The sequence below is a fragment of the Papilio xuthus genome, unplaced genomic scaffold (assembly GCF_000836235.2).
Source record: "Papilio xuthus unplaced genomic scaffold, Pxut_1.1 DF828142.1, whole genome shotgun sequence".
In the NCBI taxonomy this organism is placed as follows: Eukaryota; Metazoa; Arthropoda; class Insecta; order Lepidoptera; family Papilionidae; genus Papilio; species Papilio xuthus.
The window spans coordinates 5,485,934-5,511,557 of record NW_013530507.1 but is presented as its reverse complement, the minus strand read 5'-3'; the positions used below and the strand labels follow the sequence as shown (position 1 = coordinate 5,511,557).

General features: G+C 35.6%; 5 protein-coding genes across 11 annotated transcripts; 3 read left to right on the top strand and 2 right to left on the bottom strand.

Annotated features, from left to right (window-relative positions):
* Positions 1 to 2,106: 2,106 nt before the first annotated feature.
* On the bottom strand, positions 2,107 to 4,002 carry Aatf (Apoptosis antagonizing transcription factor). Its single transcript, XM_013307120.1, has 2 exons — positions 3,170 to 4,002; positions 2,107 to 2,975 (listed from the first exon to the last, which is right to left on the bottom strand). Exons 1-2 carry the CDS (start codon positions 3,931 to 3,933, stop codon positions 2,111 to 2,113), a joined length of 1,629 nt encoding a protein of 542 aa, XP_013162574.1. The 5' UTR covers positions 3,934 to 4,002; the 3' UTR covers positions 2,107 to 2,110.
* A 283-nt stretch (positions 4,003 to 4,285) lies between these two features.
* On the top strand, positions 4,286 to 9,447 carry Orc1 (origin recognition complex subunit 1). Its single transcript, XM_013307393.1, has 9 exons — positions 4,286 to 4,449; positions 4,568 to 4,808; positions 4,944 to 5,883; positions 6,435 to 6,531; positions 7,195 to 7,367; positions 7,612 to 7,709; positions 7,948 to 8,210; positions 8,382 to 8,580; positions 8,738 to 9,447. The coding sequence occupies exons 1-9, from the start codon at positions 4,355 to 4,357 to the stop codon at positions 8,993 to 8,995; spliced, it is 2,364 nt and encodes a 787-aa protein (XP_013162847.1). The 5' UTR covers positions 4,286 to 4,354; the 3' UTR covers positions 8,996 to 9,447.
* A 134-nt stretch (positions 9,448 to 9,581) lies between these two features.
* Positions 9,582 to 14,149, bottom strand: LOC106114269 (Bardet-Biedl syndrome 2 protein homolog). The gene is made up of 9 exons (XM_013307394.1): positions 14,089 to 14,149; positions 13,787 to 13,969; positions 13,374 to 13,569; positions 12,912 to 13,147; positions 12,570 to 12,755; positions 11,986 to 12,366; positions 10,213 to 10,376; positions 9,914 to 10,062; positions 9,582 to 9,837 (listed from the first exon to the last, which is right to left on the bottom strand). The coding sequence occupies exons 1-9, from the start codon at positions 14,125 to 14,127 to the stop codon at positions 9,737 to 9,739; spliced, it is 1,635 nt and encodes a 544-aa protein (XP_013162848.1). The 5' UTR covers positions 14,128 to 14,149; the 3' UTR covers positions 9,582 to 9,736.
* On the top strand, positions 10,662 to 11,779 carry Aos1 (SUMO1 activating enzyme subunit 1). Its single transcript, XM_013307402.1, has one exon. It carries the CDS (start codon positions 10,699 to 10,701, stop codon positions 11,716 to 11,718), a length of 1,020 nt encoding a protein of 339 aa, XP_013162856.1. The 5' UTR covers positions 10,662 to 10,698; the 3' UTR covers positions 11,719 to 11,779.
* Positions 14,150 to 15,364: 1,215 nt separating the features above from the next.
* puml (pummelig) lies at positions 15,365 to 21,335 on the top strand. Of its 7 annotated transcripts, none has more exons than XM_013307398.1 (9): positions 15,365 to 15,604; positions 16,033 to 16,073; positions 16,706 to 16,753; positions 17,068 to 17,144; positions 18,558 to 18,764; positions 18,928 to 19,102; positions 19,323 to 19,595; positions 19,829 to 20,015; positions 20,479 to 21,335. In XM_013307398.1, exons 2-9 carry the CDS (start codon positions 16,060 to 16,062, stop codon positions 20,662 to 20,664), a joined length of 1,167 nt encoding a protein of 388 aa, XP_013162852.1. In that variant the 5' UTR covers positions 15,365 to 15,604; positions 16,033 to 16,059; the 3' UTR covers positions 20,665 to 21,335. The 7 variants fall into 7 exon arrangements, with proteins under 7 accessions (XP_013162852.1, XP_013162850.1, XP_013162849.1 ...); XM_013307396.1 differs by lacking the exon at positions 16,033 to 16,073 and adding an exon at positions 15,743 to 15,856 and having other exon boundaries at positions 18,558 to 18,756; positions 18,920 to 19,102; XM_013307395.1 differs by lacking the exon at positions 16,033 to 16,073 and adding an exon at positions 15,743 to 15,856.
* Positions 21,336 to 25,624: the final 4,289 nt, after the last annotated feature.

Sequence of the window (25,624 nt, the reverse complement as noted above, 5' to 3'; positions counted from 1 at the left end):
GAGATGTTTGAAATACTTATGTAACTATAAATAAAAACAAAACAAATATTTACTATACTTATTTATATGATTCTATCACCTTAATTACTAAGTCTAAGCTTCAATTACTAATATTGATAAGTAAACAAAGTAAGAACAAACATTGTATGTATGGAATATGAATGAGATTTATCAGAATAGTTTAAGAATGTCTTGAAGTTCATTACTTACTGCAACACTATATAGATATTGCACCTCACGGGTAAATGGCGTGCTGGTCGTGCCAATTACATAACTCAAGGAAGTTTATCATATAAGTTACATCAAAAATTAAAGATTATAAATTTACAAGCACCTGAAATAATATGAAAATATAATACATATTATATGTATGAGAACGTCGGTGACTCGGGTGTTAAGCATTTGACTTGCAATCTCCAGGATTCGATTCCGCTATGTACCAATGTGTTTTTCAATTTTCGATTTACATATGTACTATTAATTACAACCCCTGGGCGCCAATGACGTGCTTTCGTTACAAAGTATCGTAAGTAAGTATATATCAGAATGAATGTGAGTGGACACAAACGTCGATATGCTAGTAAGGCCAGTGTTGAGTCAATGCACTGACTCCCGGATTTTCTTCCTAACAGTATATTTAATCGACGTTCTTACTGTGAAGGAAAACATCGTGATGCAACCTATACATATTTACGAAGAAATCCAAAGACATGTGTGAAGTCAACTAACTCGTACAGAGCCAGCGTGGATGACTATGGCCTAGTCACCTCTAACTTAGACCCCTCATTGGGGTCGTATAGAGAGTGACTATGAGTACTGATATGTATGTTTACATAATATATAATAAAATATTCCAATTATGTACTTTGTCATTAACTATGCTAATTTGTTACCATCAATTGATAAACCTTAATCTTAAAAAAATAAACTAAGATCCATGTAGGTTACACGTGATAAAATAAAAATAATTTTTAAGTCTCTAAGGTGAACCGCGACGAATGAGGCCAGTATTTAGATAAGAAATATAAGACTAGCTGTCGCCCGAGAATCCCTCTGCGCGGTGAAAAAAACTTAATTAGTAGCCTACGTATTCTAAATAATAACTATTCTACATGTATGACAAATTTCAGCGAGATCCATTGATCCATAGACGTTCTGGAAAAACCTTCTAGCAAACATTTATTCACCTAATCTTTCGCATTTACAATTTTGGAAAAAGTATATATTTGATAGAGATTTTATAAAATAAATATCAGACGTCTAAATATGATAAAAAAAAAATTATTAGAATTCTGCTTGGTAGACTTCATAAATAATATTTCTGTTATAAACGTAAATTATTATCGGAATATTTAGATATAGGAAATAACTACAGAAAACATATAAAAACTTTATATGTTTTCATATTTATTTTCACTTGTTGTATTAATATTGCGAAGGAATCGTTAAACGCTTCCTTACTATTATAACTTCCTGTGCTTTATCGACAAATAAATCGCGTTGTAACACCCGCATTAGATTCCCAGATAGATGGCAACACTTAAATTATTCAACACTAGCGGTCGCCCACGATTCCATCCGCGCGAAATTAAAAAAAACATCGTAGCATATGTGATCTTCCACACTATGTTCTATATGTAAGCTAATTTTTATCGAGATCCGTTCAGCCATTCTGTAGATACCTTCAAACAAACATCCATCCATCCAAACATTCGCATTTATTTTATAAGTAAGATTGATTAATTTTTCTTCATTAATTACTAATTATTATTTACTTCCTTATTATAATTAATTTTACACAATACCGTGTCACTTAGTGTAAAATTAATAAAGGAGACATCTCACACTAAGGGAGTCCTTAGTGATGCTAAAGTTAGGAAAGTAGATACACTATATGAATTTATATTATACAACTAACAGTTGCCTGCGACTTCATTAGACAAAAAAAAAAGTAACCAAGTAGATTAAATGGTATGGTATGGTATAAAAGTGTTGGTAAAAGCGTTTTTACGTTGTTTCACGAACATCGTATTCGAGAAACAAAGTTTTTTTCAGTGTTAAATACCAACACTACAATTTTGGAATAAAAGTTAAATACAATTTTATCAAATTACTCTTTTATTTTGCCATTTTCTATATTAACATTCAAACCTATATTGTTGTGTTCAAACATTTTACCAAACAAAGAACTGTACAATTCATTTTTGCTTTCATCAGTCCAAGATACAGATTTCTCCGGAGCCATGTAATTAACTAACTGATTGTGCACTACATATTTGATTCTTCTACCTTTAGTTGCTTTAGTGTCGACTTTTCTTTTCATTTTACTCCGCATTTGTTGCAACGCTATCCACTGTCGACTCAGTTGTACCGGATCTGATATATCAGCTGATTTACATTCAATTAACTCCCGTAACAATTGATGATAAAAATCACTATCGTCAAATATTTCTGGAATATATTCATCATTGTCTTTCCTATCTTTTATAACAGGATTATCATTTGTTTCATTTTCCTCCATCTTTTTATAACCAATTATATCATATTCGTTTCGTTTTAATTGTGTACGTTTTATGAGTTTGTTTCTATCAGATAATATGTAATTTATTTGTTGAAGTATTGTATTTGATGGTGCATTTTTTATATTAGCTGCAATACGTGTTTTCTCATTCCATTTCTGTATTGTAGTATCTCTAAAGGATTTGAAAGCTTTATGTGATGTATCAAGTTCGTTATCGTAGTCTTCAAGTTTACGTTTCTTTATTGTTTTAATTTTATCTTCTTTATTTTCCTTCTCTGGTGCTTTTTCCGGTTCTTCATCCGTGTCAGATGGTATTTCTTCATTATCTGTATCACTTGGGATCTCTTCGTCACTTTCTTCCGTCTTTTGTTTTACCTCAACACCTGTCTTCTTGTTTGACAATGATTTAGTCTCAGGAAAATTTTTAAACAATAAATTTTGAATTGTTAGTAATCTGAAACAGATAGTTTGTCATTAATTGGGTTTGCACAGCAAATATAAAGTAACTTTTAGACCTGCTTTTTACAATCAAATAAATATCTAATAAAGTTATTAAATACAATACAAAAATCAATAATTACAAGATGAATAAATCTAATAACTAAAGAACAAATTCAATAGTAGCTCATTGATATATTGGATACTTACTTGTCCAAAACCGTTGCAACATTATTTATAGTCTTATTACTTTCCTCCATGAACTCTGTATTTTCTCTTAATTCTTTAAATGTGTCATTAAATGGCATTTTGTTAGCAGTACCCATGCACCTTTGTAAATGTATTCTCATTTCTAAAAGGCCTTCCCAAATCAATAATTGATTTCTTACACAAGCACCCTTCTTTGCTTCTTCAGAAATATTTTCTTTTTTCATATGCTCAAAACTTTCTTTAACAGGCTCATCTAAAGCACTTATATCATATCCTTCATTGTCATCATCACTGCCACCATCATCTTGTTCTCCATCATCATCATCACCTTCAGATACTTCAGACTCATCGTCTGTACCAGTTATTTGCTGTTGTATCTTAGTTATGCTATAATCATCACTCTCATCTCCCGATTCACTGTCAATGTTTGATTCTTCCTTCTCATCCGCGTTGTCCGACGCTGCAGAATCTGCATCATCAGAACCATCGTTTTCACTATCTTTTTCAAGATCCTTCCGTGAAACAACTTTACCTTCATATTTTTTACTGATTTCACTTAACAAATTAACATTCCTCTTTCTAAAATCACTAATTAACGTATCATCTTCGCTATCCGAAGAACTGAATTCTGCACGTGAAAGTGTCTTTGGTTTTGTGCCGAAAACATTATCGTCTTCGATATCAGCACGTGGCTTTACAGTGAGTGCATCTGCAATTTTTTCTGATAACGTGGTCTTTGTCGTTTTCTTTTGCTTTAACTTCATTTTATCTACATTCACAAATTATAACCAAACAATCCTAAACCAAATCAAAACGTGTAAATGACAATGACAACTGACAACTGACGTGAAACAATGATTCAAGTGACATTGACATGCATCTTGCAACGTTCACCGGCACAAGAAACACAACACAAGTTATATTACATTAACAAGCAACTTTATAAATATAAAACAATCATATCTATCAGATTTTTATAAGAAGTTTTAAGTTAATAAGATAGTTGAAAAATAATAAGCAATTATATAATTATATATTAAACATTGTTTTGTCATATGTCAGTAATATTCACCCGCGAATATTGTTGACTTTTGATATTCCATTTGACAACTCGAATCAAAAACGGTAAACTTAAATAACCTTTGAAATATAAATTCATAATACTTAAAATTTTAAATTAAAATAATGAGAAGAAGGACATCAAAATCTAAGCCCGTTGTTTGGTTAAGTGATGAGATACCTAATGAAAAATGTTTTACTACGAGCTTCAAACATTACGAGTAAGTTTTTATGCTGTTAATTTTTTTATTTAAGAAACAAATGAAAGCATTAAATTCATCGCTTATTTAAATAAATCACCCTAAAGGTTCACTATTTATGAAATTCAATGTTTTCTAGGAAGTTTCAATTCAAAGAAATAATTGGCGAGATTGGTGACTATGTATTAATATCGAATGCTGACGCTGCCGAGCCGGACACAGAAGAGGGATGTGATGCTGCCAAGATATTATCACTTTATGAGGATCTTTCCAACAAAACAGATCCATACAGAGCTAATGTGCAGTGGTACTCAAAACCAAATGATTTGCCCAAAGGATGTTTAAATAAATCAGATCAAATCTGTTTCTTTGACAGAGAGGTAACATGAACATTTTTCAAAATTTATTTAAAAGGCAAGGGCACTAAGTTAGCTACTGACCGTATATAGAAAAATAATTTTAAAGTTTCAGATAAATTATAATTAATAAAAAACTTCACTCTTTGTGTTTTTCAGGTAATAGAAGATCATCGTCCCTTTGACACTCATGTTTCTATAGAAACATTTTATAAAAAATGTTCCATAACACTTGCTCATACTAAAGACTCCGATAACATATTAACAGGACCTACTCTTTATAATTATATCTGTAGATATAGGCTCATAGCTAATGGAAGAAGAAAGGTCAATCTTGAACCTGTATTAGAATTAGAAAGAAATGCATTGCAATTATTAAATACACCTAAAAAAAGCAACTCATTGTCCACAACACCGAAAACACCAAACCTATCACGTAGAATGAGCAGAATTTCACTATCAGAATCAAACTGGAATGTAACGAAAAAAGATGACACTAAGTTATTACTCAAGCGAGCTATTTTATGTGACAAAAACGAAAAACAAACACCCATACAAACAACACCGAAGAAGATATTAAAAGAAGAACCAATGTTAATAGAAACACCAAAGAGTAGTAAAAAAATAATACGTAACTGTGAAGAAATACTGTCCATGGTGCTAAAAGAAAATCCCAATGATGAATTACCAACACTTATTATTAGAAAAGTAGAACCAAGTACACCGAAAAGAGAATCAATAAGTTTCGATTCTATGCACACACCAAAGAAAGAATTATTCCATGAAGACGAAACAGTTACTTATTCAACTCGTTCTGGAAGAAAAACTAAACATCCTCTAAAGTATATAACAGATGAAACATCACCCATAAAAAGAACGCCTAGAAAGAATATAAAAAGATATACAAGTGACAGTGATGATGATTTTAGACCATTACCCAAAACACCAACAGCGCCTAGAACACCTAAAACCCCTAGAACTCCTAAAACATCTAGGATAATTGCTAAAACACCTAAACGTAGTGCTAGTAAGAGGATACTAATGAGCGAGCTTACACCTACTTTACATTGTAGAGCTCATTCTCTAGATAATATAGAAGGTAATATTGTTTTAGTAATTCCTTGGTAAAAAAAAACTGATTGTTTTTATCTTTCTTTTAAATTGGACACAAGGCCTTTTAAGACCAAATGATGTGAACATTGGTAAAGTCCAGTAATACTAGCTAAATAATAATAAAGAAGGAGCTTACTATTGTAATTTAGCATAAAGAATATGTGCCAAAAAAGAGTATGGACCAAGAGTCCATATATGTCGTTTGTTGTAAAAAAAAGATTGGTCTACATCAGTGGTTCCCAAACTTATTTTGTCTACTGCCCACTTTGAGAATAAATATTTTTTAGCGCCCCCATATTTTCACATATTTAAAAACCACTGTAACTCCAAATTAAATTAATTAATTATTGTGACCTATATATGTATATTAACGGAGAATTCTAAAATAAAATTTTACTATAACCCGCAACTTGAAACCTGCAGCGCTCACAAGGGGACTGCAAGGGGGTGCATCGTCCACTTTGAGAAAGACTGGTCTACATAAATGTCCATAGATATAGAGATGTTAATTTAACTTCGCATTTTAACTTTTTACAGAGTTCCTAAAAGAAAATCAATCTTTACCGGGACGAGAGAGTCAAATGAAAGAAATACTGTCTTATGTTAGAAATAAATTATTAGATAATATGAGTGGGTAAGTGATAACTTCATAATTATTTTCATCAATAAATCTAATTGTGATATTACACCAAAAGAAATATGAGAATAGAAGGAATAGAAGAATTCACCAAAAAAATTTTTTATTTTGTTCAATCAGAATAAAAAAGGGCTCACTTTTTTTTATATCATAAGGTGGCAAAAGAGCCAGCGGCCACCTAAAATGGCTAAAATTGCGAAGTGACCGTTACCCATAGATATAGGCAATTGCATATGCGTTGCCTACCTTTAATCGACGGAGGAGAGGATGCACAGAATGAAACTATCTTCCCTTTCCATGCATCCTCTCATCCGGAAAGTCCACTTCCACTTCCCATCCTTTCTTTATAAGAAAAAGGGTGGGAAGGGAAAGAGGACTAAATTAGGCCTCCGGGACGCACACTCATCAGACGAAACGCGGAATTTCTTCCACTTATAGTCAAACTTGGATAATTGATTGTCCAAGTGATATCTATCTTACTTATGAAAGTTTCCCTCTCAGAGAGTTTCTTGCTTATGGAGATGGTACTTCCAGACTGTAAAATGTCTCATTATAGAAGTTTCTTATGGTGGTTGTCGTTCAGGACCAAACAATGACTTATTTATAAAGGTTTATCCATGTTCCACTGTATTTATATTAATAAAATGTATTTCAATCTAGGTGTATGTACATATCAGGTGTACCCGGCACAGGTAAAACAGCAACTGTTAACTCCGCATTGAAAATCCTCAAAGAAGAATCTGATCTTCCCGAGTTTCAATTAGTTGAGGTCAACGGAATGAGAATTGCTGAACCAAGACAAGCATATGTTCAAATATATAAACAACTGACCGGTGAGTATATAATATGTGTATACTCACCATATGTACATGCACAAAAACATATAATGCTATTATGTATTATACATAAATATGACGAAAGTTTTAATCTTACTAATATTACAAATGTTTGCGTGGATGGATGTCGATTAAATTTGTTTTTTTTAATTCCGCGGGGATGGAGTAGCGGGCGCCAGCTATTATATAATAAAGTAAACCATGCCATTAAATTTTCTTCAAATTTCTTTATTTATTTTAGGTAAATCTGTTGTATGGGAGCAAGCATGCTCTTTACTAGAGAAGCGTTTCACGAAGCCCGGCCCTCGCAGAACACCAACAGTCTTAGTTGTTGATGAGGTTTGTAATTCAATAAGTAAAACCTCACACAAAACTACCATTACTTTAGTAACAGACAGTCTTTTAACACGTACAATGCCGCCAACTCGCCTAGTTCATCCAATCGAGTCTAGTAAAATGTAGCACGCCAAGAAAAATCTTAAGTCTTAGTAGCTTTGCAATTTTAACTTATTCAGATTTTTTTTACATTATCCGGCTCGAAGGACCAATGTTCTAATGTTTAATTGAATTATTTCAGTTGGACGCCTTATGTACTAGACGTCAGGACGTATTGTACAGTATAATGGAGTGGTCGACACACAGCAGCGCCCTACTGACAGTGCTGGCGGTGGCCAACACCATGGACCTGCCGGAGAGGGCGCTGGCGTCACGAGTCGCCTCACGTGTTGGCCTCACGCGCCTCACATTCCCACCATACACACACGTGCAGCTGCAGAGCATTGTAGCCGCTAGGCTGGGACAGGCCAATGTTACTGCGGACGCGGTGCAATTGATAGCCAGGTATGACCCTTAATCGGGTAAAATGTAGCCTAAAGGTCTTAAACACGCTATGTAAAATCAAAGCAAACTAAAATCCGCTGTGGGCCGTGCATTCAGTGCGTCCGGCGCTGGCCAATGGACCTTAAACAATGAAATCAGTACTAATGAACCATTAAATTACTTAATAAACAGGAAAGTAGCTGCTGTATCTGGTGATGCCCGGCGCGCGTTGGCGCTGTGCTCACGTGCGCTGGAGTTGGCTGGCTCGGGGCGTGCGGGTCTGGGCGAAGTGGAGCGCGCGCTGGCTGAGGCCGCATCCAGCGCAGTCGTCCGAGCCCTGAAGACCTGCTCGCCCGCTGAGAGGCTCATGCTGAGAGCTGTCGCCGCTGAGGTAATTTTACACAACTATTTTTTGTATGTTTTAACTATTTTTCTCAAGAATCCTTAAGTGGTCTTCTTTAGTATAGATTTACTATTAGAAATTTCCCCTTAGCAGCTCCCATAGTGACCACTGACTGAGTAAATTGAACTAGTTATATTTATTTCAGGTTGAAAGAACAGGTTCTGATGAAACGACTTTATCCCGTGCGTTGGCCAAAGCAGCAGATATAGTGGCGATAGAAGGTCGTCCGTACGCGTCCGCCCCCAGCATACGACCGCCGACACCGTCGCAAGCGCAGGCTATTTGCGCCAGGTTGGCATCTATCAAACTACTGCTAATGGAACCAAAGCCCTCCGAGCCGAGGCTACTGTTAAATGTAAGCGCTGATGATGTTCATTACGCTACAAAAGATATCACTGTGTAATTTTTGTCTATGGTCTCAGAGGTTACTGTGTATTTTACCTTTGTCTATGGTCTAAGACTGAGATAACTATGTACTTTTCTTTGTTTATGGTCTAACCGAATATTGTGTATTTTTTCTAATTCTATGTGCTCTACACATCACAATGCCTATATGGAAATAATTTTACGTAATTTTCTACCAACAGTCCAAAAGAGATTATATACATAGTATATTTCTAACGTGTCTTGGAAGTGCCTTATTGTTAAATCAAAGAATCCCTTTTAGAATGTAAGAAGCGAATTTTGAAGTGTTATTTTATAAATCATTGTTAACTATAAGCCTGGAAAATTATTGTTGAAATTCAGTTGAAAAGAATGTTAAAGCTGTAGAATTGTTTTAAGTTGTTAGTGTCCAAAGTTTTTTTATGCAATCAAATGATAAGTTCAAATTTTTCTTTGATTTATTTAATGACATATGCAGCAATAATTATAACTTTTAAAATAAGTTTGACTTTACCATAATATTTAAATGAAGATTATAATAATTCTTACTCATTAAGTATAATTTAGTTATGTAAGTTTCTCTTTCTTTTATGTTTGTGCCAATTTATAATTTATAATTAACTAAGTACAATATAGATTTAAACCATATTGCAATATTGATCTACAAATATGAACAAGTATTTTAAAATCTAGATAAATTGACTGATGACCTAAAAGTGTTTTCAATAAATATTTTTAATTAATATACAGTTCTTTTTATTTAACAATTTCCTGCTTGTAATATCTTAATCAATGCATCTGTGTTATTGTCTTGTACTGCCTTCCTGCAAGCTGCGACCACAGCTTTGCTGTATTTACCAACTGAAAAAAAATTAGACCATAGACGATATTATATTCGATTTAATCGATTAAAAAATATTTATCGATGTATGTTTACCTCTCAATCGTGCAGCTTGTCGTAAAATTATGTGTAAGTTTTTGAGGGAGTTAACAGCTTGCTCCTGAGTAGCTCGCCGCACATGACATCCAGTTAGTAGTTCTTCGTTCAGAAGAATAACTTCCTTGTACCGGTTTAACATTTCATTTCTTTGAAAGAAACATTAGTTAATTTAAAACTTCATGTTTTAAAATTGCAATGAAGTTAATTTAAAGGTAAAAAAGGATCTTGTGCTATTTGTTAACCAAGTTTTAAAAAGTAGATCTAACAAAAAAAATTAAAATTTAATAGATACGCACAAATCGTAGGAAGCGGCATCTTGCGCTGCTGGCAATAATGCGGTAATTAGTTGAGCTTTTTCCGCTGTTTCGGCTGCTAGACGAGATCTCGTCTCTCCTACTTGCGCAGCATTTTCCATTTCTTCGCGAAGTTTCTCTTCGATATCAGGAAAGTGTGCCATTGACTGAAAATATACATTAAACGTTTTATTTTCATTGGTTAATATACGATAATTTCACCAAATTATTTTGCAACTTAGTTTTGCATAGTTATTCATATTTATAGTTTTCATGTATACAAAGTGAAACAAATCAATTTTTCCGTTAAAATCCGTTATCGATTCCGTTCCTGTCATAATTTTTTTTAAACACGTCTATGGTTTTGGCGTCGTTTCGATTGAGGTTAGTTGTCAAATGTCATTCCCGAAGCGTTGTCAAAATCTTAATATTTTACGCTTATAGTTGCATTGTTTATTTGAAAAAAATTGTGTTAAAGTAGCATTTAAAATGGTTGAAAACAATGAGATTGAACTTTCGGAAGCGGAAGCAGAACAGTATGACCGTCAAATACGTCTTTGGGGCTTAGATTCACAAAAACGTTTGCGCGCCTCCAAAGTTTTGATAATCGGTCTTTCCGGTCTCGGAGCCGAGACAGCGAAAAACATAATATTATCTGGAGTAAAAAGTGTTTGTCTGCAAGACAATGAAGTTCTTAAAGAAATCGACTTATATTCACAGTTTTTGGCCCCTCCTGACAAAATCGGCGAGAATAGAGCGGAAGCTTCGCTGGTAAGGGCCAAAGCGTTGAATCCAATGGTTGATATTACTACAGAAACGAAAGCTGTCGATTCGCTTCCAGACAGCTTCTTTACAACCTTCGACATTGTTTGTGCTACTGGGCTAAAACAAGAACAGCTGGAACGTATCAATAACATTTGCAGAGATAAAAACAAAAAGTTCCTTTGCGGTGATGTTTGGGGTATGTTCGGTTACATGTTCGCTGACTTAGTGGACCATCAGTATTCAGAAGAGATAGTACAGCACAGAGCGGTGAAACGTGGTCCTGATGATACGGAGAAAAGTGGGGCGGCGACTGTCAGTATTACGGTGAAACGAAGAGCCATATATGTTCCCCTACAAAACGCGTTATCCGCTGACTGGTCAAAGCCTGAATTAAGATCCAGATTGCGCCGCGGAGATCCTTCGTATTTCGTAATGAAGATTTTACTACGTTTTAGAGATGAATACAACAGGAATCCTGATCCAGCTAGAAGGAAAGCGGACACGGAAATACTTTTACGTATGAGAGATGAGTTAGTGAAAGAGCTTTCATTGCCAGTTGGCTTCATCAGTGATGCATTGCTTACTGATGTGTTTGGGATAGTGTCAGGAGCAGCTGCTGTTGTTGGTGGTGTCATTGGTCAGGAGGTGGTGAAAGCGATGAGCCAACGTGAGCCACCACATAACAACATGTTTTTCTTCAATCCAGTTAAATGTGTAGGCTTTGTTGAACTTTACGGTCAATGAAGTGAGATCTGCATAGAACTTAAGATGTTTATAATGTATAATGATTATAATAAATATTTAAATACACAAATTGTTTTATTAAAAAACCATTGTGAGCCCATTTAACTTAGCTTTTTTAAATTGCCTAAAAACTTAGGTTCTTAAGTAGAGTGCTACATGCAGAATGTTAAACTATTGTTAAGGCATGAGGGTATTTGGAAAACCTTTATCAACAGAACACTCAACTCAATTACATTGATATATGTAAATACAATTTTGTAATGTTACCTGCAAATCACCTACGTTCAAATAAATCGCCAAACTCTGTATCAAATCACCAGCTAAACCAATATTAGGAGTTGTAAACTTGACTTGTCCGTCCGCTGCAAAGTTCATATTCAATGGAGACTTATCTCTCAGACTTAAAAAGGTTATATTAAGTTCTCTCATATCTTCATTTTCGATTTCTACTTCTTCATCCAATAGAAAGTTTTGGTTAATCCAAATACATATTCTCTGAATACGTTCTGTGATTCGGAAAGTTACGAAGTTATCTGATTTAGTTTTTGATAGTATAGATGGCGCTGTTCTATACATCGCGAACCTTGGTAGGTGTTTTGTGAGCTCGAAGATATGAAACTGTTCGCTTTCGGCATAACCAACTAACGCCTGAAACAATAACTTTTAAATTACGGCTATTTAAAAAAAAACACATCATTTCCTTTTATCGAATGATAACAATCAATGCCATTCTGATCATTTAACATCACCATTTTGACGAGTAACTTTGAACCGTTGTCTGAGCTTTAAAAGTTTAAATACATAGACGGATAATTATAATTTATCGTATACTTAGTATAATACCATATTACCTTAATATGAACATCAACAGGAACATCTCTGGGTGGTCTCAGGGGCGCATACAGCAAGGAACGCAAGTTATTTATTGGTGGATGTCGAGCCAGAGTCTCCCCACTCTCGAATATTCCCTCGGCTAGGACTAACGCTGTTCGTACTATAGTTTCGTTATTCGTTGATATAGCCAGATCTAAGCACCCCTGAACAGTAGAAAAGATGATAAATATTTTTTCACAAAAAGGCAGTATCCTCTTCGCGCTGGCATATAGCTCTCGAAGTTTGAAATACACTCGGCTCAAACAAGTGAACACATTGTGAACAAGTGAACGTTACTTACTCTCGAATGAGATCATTACCTCATCGTCATTTGGAGTGATAGCGACTTGCAGCCGCGTGTTAGTTGGCATGCCGGTGGTAGGCCGATCGTCCGTGTCCTCGCTGGCCGCATTCGCCTCATAATGCTGCATTTCCACCATCAGCGCTTGCTTTCTATTTAGCAGTTCTGTGATCGCCAGTCGGTCCTCTTCCGACGGGATCTTCTTTGTCGTCGCGTTGAATCCAACGTTTTCATGATACGGGGGATACCCTAACACTGAGACAGATATAGATAATAGTCACTTTGGTACTAGACATTAAACCTATAAAATATGTGCTAGAAAACATCGAGCATGTCCTAGACAAGACAGTTATCCCACACATATTATAAAACTGATCATGGGTCAGGACCGAAAGTATATGAATTTGATGTCCAGTTTCTTTTCTTAAATGGCAGCTTGATTTAAATTAAGGAGTGTCTGTCTGTGTATAAGCATGTCTACCTTCGCCTCTATCGGACACGCAGACAAGATCCGGCAAGCCAAGGGAGCGGTAGTCAGCCAACAGCATGGCAGCAGCACCGGCACGCATCTGTACGCGGCGTAGCACGCGGCCCGACGCCCCATCCCGCCAATCCAGCCGCCCGTTCGCCCACGCGCACGCTAACGACTCCCCGGACCATTGCAAAGCTATCGCTTTCTGTTTTGACTAATGGACATATAAGTGGGTTAACAATTCTTAAATTGATACGAAGTTGGTAATTGGTGGAGACTAAGAAAAATGGACCTAATCGAATGAACTTTGTCATCTCTGCCCAATTCTTTTTGGTTGCATATGCGAGTATTATGTTAGTATAATTATTTTTATAAACATAAATTACAGTATATTCACATTACAGATCGAAAAATCCAATTACCTTGACCCTCCATAATCGTAATCCTTCTTCGTATATGCCAATAGTGCCATTAGCCAGGCCGTAAGCAAATCTTACTTCAGTAATAGGAGACAGACAACTTACTGAGCCCGTCTCAGCTAACTCCATGATAAATTGGTTGTTTTTTAACACTCTGATATAAAAGTCGTCACATCCGATAATTAACTACAAAAAACAAAAAAAAACGTGCCAATAATTTAAATTTTAGATTTGAGTAACGGTGTGGTATAAAGTCGAATAAAAATAGTGAAGGTAATATTTATAAATGATAAATTAATATTTACCTCATTTTCACCATCTTTATCAAAATCGAATGTGATCATGGACGTAACTTTTCCACTGACCACATTCCAGAACACCTCATTTCCCTCCCAGGTGAGACCATGCACTGAGCTGTTCCCGCCAACGATGACCAGCATGTCATTGCTTTTTCCGAAGCTGCCAGTTATCAAAACATTAACACCATCTTGTGCTTCTTTGAAAAATAGGTCGGAGTTGTCATGAACATCATACGCTACAAACAATACAATTTAATTCAGTAGTACTCTTAACAGTTTCTTCCTTAAAAAGTTAGCTACTTATTGTTGCTCAAATGATCAATGCTTAGAAATAGCCTTATTAACTGTTAAACAACTCGTTACGGCAATTAGAAACAGCCAGAAAAGGAGAAAAATGACAAGAATACACGTTGCGAAACATATGAGAGGAAGTCCGAAAGTACCAGCAGTAGAGAAATCAGCTGCCCTCTCTTGCGACGCATATGCGTTGCGATTGCGATGAACAGAAGAACCGGTACGGATATTAGTTTAGAAATCACATAATTACACAGACATACCAAGTATCTGAGTAGGTGATCCAATTAACATCATATCTCTAGTGCAATCAGGCCTTAGGGGACCAGCGGCAAGGGCTATTACAGCCTGACTGACGTTCAGTTCAGATACCTCTCCGTGTGCGTGGGAGCGCTGAGCTCGTCCACTAGATATTCCGCCATATGGGTGGTGAATAATTATCTAAAAACATACATCCATTGTAATTGCCACTTCGGATAATTCTCTAATAGTCATACCTATACCAATAATAAGCATACTTTGTCATAACCAGCTGAAGCAGTTAAGCACGGATGTGTGCCATCGTATTTTGCAATTATTACAACACCCGGTGTTACTTTGTGATTTAATTCTAACTTAAAAACTGGCTGAACCATTGAGATTTGCATTATACTGGTTATTTTATTATTTTGTTTTCGCAGGATACATCTAAGAGTATGTTTTTACAAAACACTGTAGTTTCTTCAAGGTTTACACCAAAACAGATGTCATGGATACCAAAATCCCATACATTTCTTGTGGTGTTAAAATTAATTTAATAAATTAAAGCAGCACTTTGCTAACTGCAGACATAGAATTTGAAAATGAAGCGTAGTTAATTAATTTATGAAAGTATTAAATAACAAAAGATGACTCCTTTTTAATTACCTTTTTGGAAATAAAAGCTAAAATTGAGGCTGGCAATATTAAATAAGTTTTTGTCATGTTAATTTTGCTCAAGTGTCAAAGTCAAAAATTGTCTTGTCAAAAATACGTGAACGTGAAGTTGGTTGCTGTTAATTTTAATTTGGCATGTTGCCGGATTTTATTATTTTGCATACTTCCTAGACTCCTAGTCCATTGCGATTACTAAGCATTACTTTTTCTGTGCGCAGTAAACTTATAGTGTTTTTGAAGCGTGATATGTGTAATTGAGTTTTGTGCTTAGCCAGATGGGTAGTGAATTAAACTTATCAGCGACTAGATCCAGGTAACTTCTGAATTCTTTTTTTTAATGTTTAATTTAACACGTAATTTACACTATTGCGCAATGTTATATTTTTTAACAACATTTTTTTATAAAACTGTGACTGAAGTATATACTCAAAATTTCAATTTAAAATTATAGGATTTGCAAAAAAATCATCAGTCGTTCCTAATTGTTTGTAATGCCTGGGCGCACTCGCATTTGGACTCGCACTTCATTGCCACTCATTTGTCATATATTTGTTGGCGTTTTAAGGTAAAGGACATAGTTTTATGGCAAAAGTTCAAATTTATATGCTTTTATATTTTATCACACTGCATTGGAAGTAAAACACACTCATTTAGAAAATTTTCTGACATCAAATAGTTTTCATAACATTTTATATATTATGCTTATAAAATGTATGTTCATATTTAATGTTATATTTACAGATTAAATCTTCTAAAAAAAAATCACCAATGGGATTAGACAAGCAAGTTTTATGTTTTGTTTTTGCATGTAATTTGTGATTATAATAGTGTTTCAATAGAAATAATAATTAATGACTTTTGTATCATAATGGGTGAGAAGATTTACTTAATATATTTATATTTCTTGGTGTCTGTCATTACATTGGTTTGGTTGTATCAATTCTAACATGTGGGCTTAAAGGAAGGTAGGAATAAAGCAAACACACTTCAGTCCAAATTCTCTATTTTTTATATTGTTTTTTGTTTAATAACTACAATTTGGTATGCCTATATATAATTGGACTGATTCATGTTTTGGTTTTATATTCCTCTCATATATAACTTAAAATTATGAAAATTTGAATGCTATTATGCCTAACTAAGAAATGATCTATTTTCTGCAATTTGTTTTTGTCAATTTAAGCCTTTGTACTGACATAAGGTTGATTATGTTTTTACATAATCTTAAATGTAGTTCAATCCTCATATGTATATATTTTTGTTTTAAGAATGAATGAGATCTAAAAAAGATTTTATGTAAATACTTCGGAACTGGAAATCCAAAATTAAAATTGTCTTCTCTGATATGTCATAAGTAATTGATTTGAGTTGAACTTTGCACATTTAACACAATAAATAATTGTTTGACTTTCAGCGCGATTAGCTGGACATGGATTGGCTTAATCTTGTCCGTTGTATGGAAGTAAGGTTCATTCACATATCTGTTGCTTGTCTGGCTTCCTGCTGCTTTCTTTTATTGCTTTAAATATTTCTTTATATACAACAATAATTATATTATTGTCCACTATATTCCATATATAAATTACTGGAATAAGTCTAGATCTTAATTTAAATAATCTAAAATTATACTATAAAGATTGTAAAACATATTGGACAATTTTGTCAATGATGAGAAGTATTTCGTAGTTTGTATATTTAGTATACATTAACAAAGTGGTGAGCTTCATAATATTATTACTTTTTTAACTTAACATTAAAATTTTATTTTTATTCTAGTTGGACCGGTGGCTGGTTCAGCTGGACACGACAATCAGATGAGATGCTAAGGAATATTGAGAAAAAAATATTATCATGTAAGTATGACATAAATTTACATTTGATTATGCTAAGTCATGTTTTTTATATATTACTAAGGTGATAATGCAAAATCGACATTATGTAGATATGATTCTATTTATTATGAAATACTGCTTGCTATTTGCAAAATTCTTTTTTTCATGCCAGTATTATATTTATGCTAATATAAATATGAATGTTTACATTGATGGATGTATGGATGTTTGGTTGAAGGTATCTCCAGAAAGATTCAACAGATCTTGACGTAATTTAGTATAAGAACATGTAGGCTTCTAATTAAGTTTGTTTTTTAATTCGGCATGCATGGAGTCGTGGGCGACAGCTAGTAACAAGTAAACTTAAAAATGCATTTTGGCGTTATTTTTTTATTATATCAGCTGCATCCGTAATTCTATCTTACACTTTATTGACCCTCAATTTTTTATCTGTCAGATAAAACTATTGCGTTGATTATTTTTTATCTGTTTGACGTATTTATTATAAATCATACGACCTTGACTGCTGTACTTATTTATTGCCATATCTTTTAACTTGTCAACATAAATTCTTTGATACTGAAGAATGCGGAAGTAATTTTAAACAGTATAGCTGAGACCTAAGTCTTGTAATTTAAAAAAGATCCAATATCACAGGGCAATCAACTAATAGTTATCAAGTCCAAATAGGCCAGTTTTTATGCATTAGTGTATTTTCCTTATCAGAGATTGTTTGAATGAGTAAATATGGCAGAGAATAAAGGTCATGCTGAGTAAAAACAAATGACCTTTGTCTTTCCGTAGTAATAGTAATTATTATTGGTAATATATTACTGATTAAATTGAATGTTGATTGTATTGATATCAAAGTATTATTTCTACATTGTAAATAAGTAAAAAAAAATGTTAAATAACGACATTTTAGAACAATGTAGCTACTTTTGTAACTTTTATTAATCTTTTGTTTGATATTCGGCTTTAGGCTACAACTTAAATGACCTTCACATAATGAAGTGACCTCTTAATTATCTGAAAAAATGTGTGAATATTTATATCTCCTTACATCTACATGGGTACAAGGTTTCAATTAGTTCCACATTGGAGTTTCTTGATGTCACGACCAATTAACATTATTCCAGTCGAATGATCACTGGACTGGAGTAATGTAAACTTACTAAAAATGTTTCAAAATTATTCTGAATCTTAAAGAAAGCTTATAATAGTCGCTTATTATCAAGTATAGGTTTTATATTCATGCAAAATTAATCTTATTACTGTAAATGTTTGGATGTTTATTCGAAGCTATCTCAAGAACACATGGTCTGGTAGACCACATAGGCTACTTATTAAATTTTTTTATTCTGCGCGGACAGAGTCGCGGGCAACAGCCAGTCATAAATATGATGTTAATTGCATTATATGTTTTGTTTTAAGGTGTGAAGACAGTGTACAAACGTTTCTATGTGGACATTGGTTCAGTGGTGGGTCAGAGCGACAAGATATGGACTATCTGTCTAAACGAGGACGCGCCGCGCGCTCCTCTTGTTCTTTTACACGGCATGGGGGCTGGTCTCGCGCTCTGGTGTACTAACCTAGACGCTCTTGCTGCGCACCGACCTGTATACGCCATTGACTTATTAGGTAACTAAGATATCCTAATCTTCGGTGTAAAGAGAAACTATGAAAAAAAAATTGTATATTTTTCAATTGAGAATTAGAAGTTAAAAAAGCTTAATGAATGCACTTTTTCATTACTGGCAACATTACCATACCGCAAATGAAGATTAATCTTTATTTTTGTTAGGTTTTGGTCGCAGTTCGCGGCCCAAGTTCTCGTCGGACGCGAGCAAGGTGGAGGCACAGTGGGTGGAGTCTGTGGAGGAGTGGCGACGTGAGGTCAACCTCGACCAGATCATACTGCTGGGCCACAGCCTCGGTGGTTACATTGCTACTGCTTATGCACTTAAATACCCCGAAAGGTAGATTGAATATATTATTATAAGTGTTTTGTACAGGTTTTTATTGAAAATTTATAATATGGCATTATTTGTGCCACATTCCGAGCCCTAAATTAGTTACGATGATCAATTAATGATACTGAGTATGTCACTTAAACTTACTTAAGTCTGGGTATTGTATGTTGATAGTTTCCGATATTTTTTTCGTAATAAAGAGGTTTAATTTCTGAGATGTTACCAGGGTTCGGCACTTAATCCTAGCGGATCCGTGGGGCTTCCCTGAAAAGCCGTCCAACGTGTACGAGAAGTACCAGATGCCGCTGTGGGTGCGTGCTGTGGCGACGGCGGTGCAGCCGTTCAACCCGCTGTGGGCGGTGCGCGCGGCGGGCCCGGCCGGCCGCTGGCTGGTCGGCAAGACACGTCCAGATATACCTCGCAAGTTCGCCGCATTCCTGCCTGACGCGGACCAACTTATACCAGATTATATTTACCAATGCAACTCTCAGACGCCCAGGTATGGATACTTTGCTTTTGAAGTGACATCCCAAAAATTCAACATAAGTCAATTTTCACATATTTTTTCAAGACAATTTTTTTTTATTATAGAGTAGGAATGTTTTTTTAACTACCTGGTTTGTCATATTCACAATTTAACTAAAAACTATATGTTGGCAAATTATAGAAAAAAAAATGTTTGACCGGCTAGTTTTTTCTTTGTTTGTAATAAATTTAATGTTTGTATTGTAGTGGTGAAAGTGCATTCCACACATTGATGACCGGCTTCGGTTGGGCGAAGAACCCGATGGTGCATCGTGTTGGCTCTCTGTCGCCGCGGCTGCCGGTCACCGTGCTGTACGGCAGCCGCTCCTGGGTCGACAACTCCACCAGCCAGCTGCTCACCGAGCACAGACCCAACTCTGCTACATATGTACAGGTACCACATTCACATTTATAAATTATTATAAGGGTTGCCTTCTACTTCATCTTAGAATTAAAAAAAGTAGCCTATGATATGCACGCATACATCAGCTATCTTCCCATCAAAGTCAAAAACTGTTCAGCCGTTCTGGAGATTACCCGGAACAAAGGGCTTGCAGACAGACATATAGACTGACAAAACAAATTATGTGGCATTTTCAATGTTACTGTTACTAATATTATAAATGCGAATGTTTGGATGGATGGATGTTTGTTAGAAGGTATCTCCAGAATGGCTGTATGGATCTCGCTGTAATTTGGTATAGATGTAGAACATAGTCTGAACACATATGCTACTATTTATTTAATTTTGCGCTGTCGCAGTCGCGGGCAACAGTTAGTATTACATACATGAGAAACATTGTTAGGTTAACAGCTAGCTTCACAGATGTTGATAAAAAAATACAACACATTTACAGGTGATCAATGGAGCTGGCCATCATGTATACGTAGACAAGCCGGAGTTATTCAATAAGTATGTATTGGAGGCATGCGCACGCGCAGACGCGTATGACCCGCGCGAGACCGAGGCAGGACCGGAGACCAGCCAGGGTCTAGACCAGACTGTCGGAGACCAGCCACCAGATCACAATGTAAAGTCTTGATGTACAGCTTAGTATATTGTATTTATAGGATATGTCTGACTTTCTTTGTTAATTGAAGTCGCAACTCGCAATGTTTATAATTTTTTTTTAACTAAACAAGGACTGAGTTTTTTTTTTAATTTTACAGTTCTAAAAACATACAGGGGCACAAAATATATAATATATATGTAGAGCATATTTACACAAGCTTCCAAATACTTTCCATTTTCCAACTTCCAAATTGATTTATTACTTAAGTTCATGAAAACTCAACCAAATCTGTTTACTAATTTAATGAAAAGCAAATGAATAGAAATTTTTTCAATTTTATGAATCACTTTGCATGACTAAGTATGGCTTAAAATGTAAAAGCGTAAGAGAAAAGTGTGGCTTGAAATTATTATAACGTATAATAAGTTACTTCCGAGTACTATAAAAAACATATTATAATATGTTTTTGTAAAAAAATCAGTAGTGAAAATTTACGCTAATAATTGGAAATGTTATAAGATCTTTGGAATATTAGTTGTAACTACACAATTTAAGATAGCCTACTATAAGTTGAGAACCAAATAAATATGTTTTAATCGAATTCAATAGAAATGAGTTTTAACAAAGTAAAGAGTTTTAATACAACTTAATTAATTGGTAATTCAGAAATTACTGGTCATAAGAGTTTGATTTAAAATATAAAAAAGAATAAAAAACTAAATTTTTTAGACAAAATTCTTCATAAGCAGAGCTTATGAATTTAAAAACTAAACTTTCCAAAATAAATCCATAGACAAATGATGTGATAATACATTCTTATTCCTATTGAATTCGATTATACATTGTTTATTTATTTTTTCTTCATTTACTTTCTTCCTACCAAATATTTACGGGTCAAAAAATATAACTGTATTTTAACCTGTACAGTATTAAAAGACAAATAATAAAAACTTAAAACGAGTTATTTTTACTTTAGCACTTCTATATATTGTTAAGCTTATTTTAAAAATATGAGAATTGAAGAGAATAAAATGTTTTATACTTTTGAACGCTAAGAGATGGTTTTAAATTTTTAAGATCTATGTGTGTTCTGCAAAATATTAAGTTGTTGGGCTTCAGGCTATTTGTATAAAAGTTTTATGTAAATAAAGATTATTTATTACAGGATTATATTTTTTTTATTTAACAGCTAGCTGTCGCCCGCGACTCCGTCCGCGTGGATATATAAAAAAAAACTTAAATAGTGTAACCCACCCATCCATCCATCCACATCACATCCATCATACTCAATATGCTCACAAAATTTCATGAGAATCGGTCAAGCCGTTTCCGAGGAGTATGGGAACGAAAATTGTGACACGAGAATTATATAAGAAGATAATGTGGCGAGTTCCGCTATCACAAAAAAAAACAAATGGAAAAAAAAATATTTTTTATATTTTAATTTTTGAACTTAAAAATGAATTAAAGCTTAATAACTATTTCACATAAAGGCACATAATTGTAAAATACAAGTCTTTCAAAAATGGATTTAAAATTATTGGAAAATAATTAGGTAAGGAGCATTATTAAGAAAAAACTGACACAAAGTTCTGCTTGTGATACATGAATGTGTACAATTTAAGATGTATATAATCACACTTGCCTTGTGTTAGGATCAGCAGAGACGTATGTGCGTGTGGCTGACCACTGTCACCTTCCCCTCGTCCTGCAGGTCGCGGAGTGCCTCATCCAGTTGCTCACGAGACACCATCTGAAAACACATTATTTTATGGTTATAAAAAAATTGACTTATTAAATAAAATGTAATTTAAAAAAATACACATAATATAGCTTTTGCAAGCGACTTCGTCTGCTCGGAAGTCAAACAAAATAAATATGACCTTAATAAGTGGCCAATATATTCTTTTACACTACATTTATAATATTAGGAACTTATTGGTATAGATAATTAAAATGAATGTATGTATGGATGGATAGATATTTGGTATAATGTCATCGAGTTCAAACAAACATCCATCTAAACATTCGCATTTATTATGTTAGTAAGATTAAAAGTAGCAGTTAACTAACAAGTTGTGAGGCAGCATTAACATCTTGCAGCAGTTTAGCATGTGTGATGGTGTGAGGTTTGGAGTATGGCTTGATGAGTTCCCGCAGCGCAGCCACGAGGTCAGCTCGCCGGCGCCGCGCCGCCGCACCCAGCCCTGTCGTCAGGATGCCCACGTCGATACGACCTGATGCAGGGTCTGTTGCTGATTGCTTTAGAGCTTCGCGATGCAATCTGGATTCGATGAAACAGTATAAAATATCAGATTATAGTGTATTAACTTTTGCCCACGTCTTCGTCTGCTCGGAATAAAAAAAATAGTAATAAATATTGTCCTTGTATTTAGTTACAATGATGGTTGCTTTTTTTTAATAGAATGGAATTAATTCTTAATTCTTTGACATATGTAAGACACAATATTTGTATTAGTGAATATTCGATGTGAATTCAACTTTAAAAAAATCGTTTAAATTTGAAGGGGAAGGTAATGGGGTGACGTGGTGTCACCTCCGGTGTGGGAAGGTGCGAGTGATGATGATGTGAAGGTTGAGTGCGGCGACAGGTGAAATGAGGCACAGTTATATTCACAACACAGTTTATTATCACTCACAGTCCACAACAAATAATCAGAAGGAGAGTACAACACTGAGAAGAAGAATACAAGTAGGAGAAAGAGAAATGCACAAATTCGGATAACAAAGTAACAAGTTGCGTAATCGAAAGCGTGGTATGTCGCGGGCGCTGCGGAACTCCACTGTCGTTTCGCGCGTATGCAAAACCGGTCAGTGACCCCCGCTCAGCTGTGCGTTGCAATTCGAATTTGCCAATCAGAGGTCAACAAATCGACGTGACGTCGACCACTCGTCATGCACCCGTGTTTATGTGTGCGTGTATGCGTGTGATGTATGTGCGTGTATGTGTGACTGTGAAGTGTTTTAGGAAATATGTAGGAGGTCACCTACATCACCCCCCTCCAGAGACCTGGTTAAGGGCGATAAAAATCGGTGAACTTCACCTTACGTCCCGAACGAGTCGTATGCTCCTTAGTCACAAGTTGGTCATTAGTTGCGGCATTGTTGTTACTGTCGCATAAAATGTACGCTGGCTTGAGGCGGTCAATGGAGACTGTTACTTCCTTCCCGTTAATTAATAAAGTGAAAGATTTGTCACTCCTAGACATGACCTTATGAGGACCGGTATACGCAGGTTGTAATGACGCCCGCACCGCGTCTTCACGCAGGAAGACGTGATCAGTACTGGCAAGGTCCTTAAAAACGAAAATGTTTTTGATACCATGTCGCGAGGCTGGTGTCGGGTGTAACTTTTGCGCAAAAGCTCGCAATCGAGCGATGAAGTCACTGACATCAGTTGTACCGCAACTTACAGGATCAAAAAATTCGCCTGGTAACCTAAGAGGCTCCCCGTAAAGAAGTTCAGCCGACGACGCGTTTAAGTCTTCTTTGAACGATGATCGTACGCCTAGCAATACCCACGGCAAAGACTCGGTCCATTTTTGTGGCGCATGGCACATTATAGACGCTTTTAATTGCCTGTGAAAACGTTCAACGAGACCGTTAGCTGCTGGATGATAAGCAGTCGTACGCTTGTGCTGAAATCCGGCTATTTTCGCGAGGTGCTGGAATAACGCTGACTTAAACTGTCTGCCGCGGTCTGTTACGATGTCCGTCGGGCAGCCAAAACGAGATATCCAGCACGAAAGCAACGCCTTAGCTACTGTCTCCGCTGTAATATCCGCGATCGGTATAGCTTCTGGCCATCGAGTGAAGCGATCAACGCAAGTTAAACAATATCGATAACCATCTGATAACGGCAACGGCCCTACGAGATCGATGTGTACATATTTAAATCTCGCGCGGGGCAAATTAAATGTCCCTAGCGGTGCGTTAACGTGTCGCGTAATCTTACAGCGCTGACAATCTAAACAAGTTTTTGCCCAATCACGACAGTCTTTTCTAACACTCGGCCATACGTAGCGTTCCGCGACTAACTTCGCTATTGTATTAGCGCCTGGATGGCTCAACGAATGTAAACAATCGAAGACCTGTCTACGGAAATATTTTGTTACAAACGGCCTAGATGTCGGTGTACTTACGTCGCAGTACAATGGGGTTCGACACCCGGGTAATGTTAATTTTTCTAGACGTAACGACGAACCTTCAGTAATTAATTTTTGAAGTTCGTGGTTCGTAGCCTGACTTTTTGCTAAGGCTTCTAAGTCTAGAGGTTGATCTAACGCTTCGACACGAGACAAAGTGTCGGCAACAACATTATCCTTACCGGAAATATGACGGATGTCCGTAGTAAATTGAGCAATATAATCTAAATGCCTATACTGTCTAGGCGAACAGTTTTTCTGCCGTTCGTGGAATGCGAAACTGATCGGCTTGTGGTCAGTATAAATGATAAAATGCCTAGCTTCTAACATGTGCCTAAAATATTTAATGGCTTCATAAATAGCTAACAATTCTCTGTCGTAAGGTGAATACTTAACCTGAGATGGACTTAATTTACGCGAAAAGAATGCAAGCGGTTGCCATGCGTTATCTGTAAATTGTTGTAATACAGCGCCGATAGCTGTGTCCGATGCGTCGGTAATAAGTGCGAGTTTCGCTTGGCAATCCGGGTGCGCTAATAATGCAGCGTTTGAAAGGGATTGTTTACAGCGCTCGAACGCATCGAGTGACTCATCTTTCAATGTTATCGGTTGGTTGTTTTTTACTATTCCAACTAATAACTTGTTTAGTGGCGCTTGTAACTCAGCCGCGCGCGGTAAGAAACGTCTGTAAAAATTAATCATTCCTAGAAAACGCCGTAGTTGACGAATGTTAGTAGGAACGGGAAATTTTTTAATCGCTTCTATCTTAGTGTCTAGCGGTTTGGTGCCACTCGCGGAAATGTGATAACCTAAAAATGACACTT

Bases quoted from the DNA above. Each gene is read 5' to 3' on its own strand.
- Aatf (XM_013307120.1), bottom strand. From the start codon at position 3,933: ATGAAGTTAAAGCAAAAGAAAACGACAAAGACCACGTTATCAGAAAAA. The intron at 2,976-3,169 runs GTAAGTATCCAA...TATCTGTTTCAG, and splicing joins GTTGCAACGGTTTTGGACAA to ATTACTAACAATTCAAAATT.
- Orc1 (XM_013307393.1), top strand. From the start codon at position 4,355: ATGAGAAGAAGGACATCAAAATCTAAGCCCGTTGTTTGGTTAAGTGAT. The intron at 7,710-7,947 runs GTTTGTAATTCA...GAATTATTTCAG, and splicing joins CAGTCTTAGTTGTTGATGAG to TTGGACGCCTTATGTACTAG. The intron at 8,581-8,737 runs GTAATTTTACAC...TATTTATTTCAG, and splicing joins TGAGAGCTGTCGCCGCTGAG to GTTGAAAGAACAGGTTCTGA.
- Aos1 (XM_013307402.1), top strand. From the start codon at position 10,699: ATGGTTGAAAACAATGAGATTGAACTTTCGGAAGCGGAAGCAGAACAG.
- LOC106114269 (XM_013307394.1), bottom strand. From the start codon at position 14,127: ATGATCACATTCGATTTTGATAAAGATGGTGAAAATGAG. The intron at 13,148-13,373 runs GTAGACATGCTT...TATCTGTCTCAG, and splicing joins CGTGTCCGATAGAGGCGAAG to TGTTAGGGTATCCCCCGTAT. The intron at 9,838-9,913 runs GTAAACATACAT...ATTTTTTTTCAG, and splicing joins ACAAGCTGCACGATTGAGAG to TTGGTAAATACAGCAAAGCT.
- puml (XM_013307396.1), top strand. From the start codon at position 15,783: ATGCCTGGGCGCACTCGCATTTGGACTCGCACTTCATTGCCACTCATT. The intron at 17,145-18,557 runs GTAAGTATGACA...TTTTGTTTTAAG, and splicing joins TGAGAAAAAAATATTATCAT to GTGTGAAGACAGTGTACAAA. The intron at 18,757-18,919 runs CTTATTAGGTAA...TTAATCTTTATT, and splicing joins CGACCTGTATACGCCATTGA to TTTGTTAGGTTTTGGTCGCA.